Raw genomic sequence first — 3,120 nt, forward strand, 5'->3', positions numbered from 1 at the left:
TACGAACCCTTTGTACGAACAAAAGTAAGAGAAATTTAGGATAAGAATACGAACATGTTCTTGCATGAGGCCCATTATCACCAAATTTCCCCACTGTGGGATCAATAAAGTTCTATCTTATCTTAATTGTTGATGGGTCATTGCTTGACCAACACATCCTCATTAGCTACTTGTCTGGGTCTTATCTTGATGCACACAGCTGATGTACAGTATTTGTYTATTTTTAATCATTTTGTRCATTTTACTGCTTGGATTMTTGTGAAATTWTAATAATTTCCTCCTYTGGTTGGATTGAGTAGGTTTTTAGTTACTTTAGGCCCATTCGGTTTTTATATTTTGAAACCAAACAGTAGGGCTATTCTGCCATCCCTGCTCTGAAATCCCTCAATCATTTATTCCTTCTGGTGTAAGGAACATCAAAATTTCATCCAATTCTGCACAGAATTTGATGTTTAAAAACCAAAAGTGGAGTGCCGGGCAGCTTGCTCCCCAACTTTGAATGAGCAAAGTGCTCCTCACTCAGTGCCACATGCCCACTTGTGCTCTGAAATGTTTCAAACTTTAATCAGAAGGCCTCTAACAAGCATTTCCTGAAAGTATAATAAATATTTCTTTAAAGTTTCATTTAAATCAGTTTGGTAATTTTTGAGGTACAAGCCTGAGAAAACAGTTAGCTTTAGCCAAACATCCCCATTGTCCAAGAAACATTATACATCTGGGAACCACGGATGATCAAAGTGTGAGGGGAYGATATACCCTCTGCACCTAAATGTAGATTATTAGGCATAAAAATGGTAGATAAGCAGATAAGAATCTTCCAATATACTAGGAGGTACAGGGGGAACAGTCTGAAGCCATTCTTTGGGGATGAGAGTCACTACTTTAATGGGTTGATAACATTCTCAGCTGGTGGCTTGGCCTTAACTATAGGGTGAGGAGCTTCATCATCTCAGGAAGCTCATAGTAGACCTGCTCCTCTACACTGAAAGAAGACAGCGGAGGTGATTTGGGCTTTTGAATAAGATTCCTCCTTCTGAAGATCTTCTATGCATGTTCCAGTTGGAGGAGAGAGAGAGAGAGAGAGAGAGAATGGGTTTAATTTCAGGACCTGATGCCTTCACCAGACCACAGCATATAGGTTAACCTTTGCAAAACCTGGTATTTTTATAATAAAACTAGCTGGGGTACTTGGCGCAGCCTGGGTAGTCCCATGATTGCCCAATGTTTGTTRTTGTAATATTGATGTCTTCTAACCATAATAATGTGTTGGAATGGCTAAAGTCTGTCTTGTAAAACTATATGTGGAGTTCCAAAACCAAGTTAATCTGACAGTGGTCTAAGAGTACTTGGCTATGCCCAGGTTAAAAGAGAAACACATTTAACTTCTAACTTTGTAATGCAGATGTAATTTATTACAAAGTTTCAAACATAAAATGGGTTACAACAACTGTAATATGCACTTAACATGTATAATAACATAATGACCCATAGGCGAATAAAACCCTTTTTTCCGATGACATTGAAATGACCTTGGTGTGACATTACCAATGTGCATTTCAATGTATTTTCAATGGAAAAATTTGGGCCAGAGAAATAAAAACACATTTCTGTCGCAGGAATCAAACTCTGTAGTTTGCAAGCCAGAGCTCTCCTAACTGAGCTATCCAGGCCAATGCATGAAGGCATGTAGGCAGTGTATTGGTAAGGGCTTTGATTTTGCTGTACCCCAATGTAGGCATACTTCTATTTTGTTTAATATTGGTATTATTTTTGTTGAAAGCAATACCAGATTGTGGCCCACGTGATGGGGAATCAGAATATATATGGTTTTTTGGGGGTCTACCTGTTGTGGTTTTGGAGTTTACCCCGGACCAACAGAAAAAGCCTTCTTCTTTTGTGTACATAGATGATCTAAAAAACTAACAAAAGGTGAAGAAAAAACTTGCAAACGTTGACAAGCTTATAGGCAACGTCTCATGATAATTTTTCAGTTTTCAGAACACAAGTGCTTTCATTTGGAAGCACCACTCATGAYGTTCTTGTCTCAAACTCAGGTGGAAATCAGAAAGCAACAGAAACAGCAGCCAGTTACAGACGAAACCATGATTGACTTGAGTTTCCTGACAGAAGAAGAACAAGAGACCATCCTGACTGTGCTTAACAGAGACTCTGAGCTGAAAAAGGCTGAGGAGAAACGAGTTCAGTAAGTAACTGTGACTGAGCAAACAAATGATAAGACTGTCATTGTTAATGTGAGAATCTGGGCTTTTCTTATTTTATTATCTGTTTGTCTTTCTTTGTGCTTTTAGTGTCTCTTTAATCCTCGTGTCCATTTGTTCAGTTTTCATCAGTGTTCTTCTCCATCTCTTTCCACACCTGATCCGTTCTTCTCCATCTCTTCCCACACCTGATCCTCGTTTTCTCATCCCAGGTGTTGTGTTTACCCCTCGTTAGTTTCCCCTTTATATTCTGTGTTTATGTCCGTACTTCCTTGTTGATCCTTTGTGCTTCTCAAGCCAATCGTGTTTTGTCTTTGTGTGTTTTTATGTCTGCTTCCTTGTTTCTTCTTACACAAAGCTTGACAATTAAAAGAAATCTAGTCATTTCTGAAGTGATGCTCTTTGTAATAGATATCAGTTACATCATCAGCCATGATATCAGTCATTGAGCACTGAGTATGAAGATAAAGCAAAAAGTCTTCCTTAAGACTAGTAGGAGCCAGGAGAGACCATCATCTCCCAGATGTGTTACTGCACAGCTGGGTCAGCAAACAACTAACCTGCTAATGATGTGCAGATCAAAACTGAAGTATTGATGCTACCGATACCAGAACTTTATGCTTTAGAATCAATACTTAAATCAAAATATTGATACTTTGATTCTTACGTTATTTCACATAGTGTATATCATTAACAGGAAAATAACTAAACTATTCTAATCTTGTCTTAATCATATGTGGTTTGAGGGAACTACTTTTTCTTCCGCTWGGGTGATGCATAAGCACAGTGGCACGTGCTCAGCCAGACACTCAGTTTGTAGATGTATGGAAGGTAATTTTAACATAAATTCTGCTTCATCTGACTCTCTGTAATTAAATTCTAGATGAGGGGTTCCCAAACC

At 38.4% G+C, this 3,120-nt stretch overlaps 1 protein-coding gene across 4 annotated transcripts in view; it reads left to right on the forward strand.

Annotated features, from left to right (window-relative positions):
• The window catches only part of sytl2a (synaptotagmin-like 2a), a 48,600-nt gene that overhangs the window by 6,210 nt on the left and 39,270 nt on the right, over positions 1–3,120 (forward strand). For all 4 annotated transcript variants that reach the window (XM_014020349.1, XM_014020347.1, XM_014020350.1 and 1 more), the window contains exon 2: positions 2,055–2,203. In XM_014020349.1, coding sequence (XP_013875803.1) covers positions 2,103–2,203 — 101 coding nt within the window. In that variant the 5' untranslated portion in view covers positions 2,055–2,102. The remainder of the gene's footprint in view (positions 1–2,054; positions 2,204–3,120) is intronic.

This window comes from Austrofundulus limnaeus, unplaced genomic scaffold, assembly GCF_001266775.1.
Source record: "Austrofundulus limnaeus strain Quisiro unplaced genomic scaffold, Austrofundulus_limnaeus-1.0 Scaffold249, whole genome shotgun sequence".
NCBI lineage: Eukaryota > Metazoa > Chordata > Actinopteri > Cyprinodontiformes > Rivulidae > Austrofundulus > Austrofundulus limnaeus.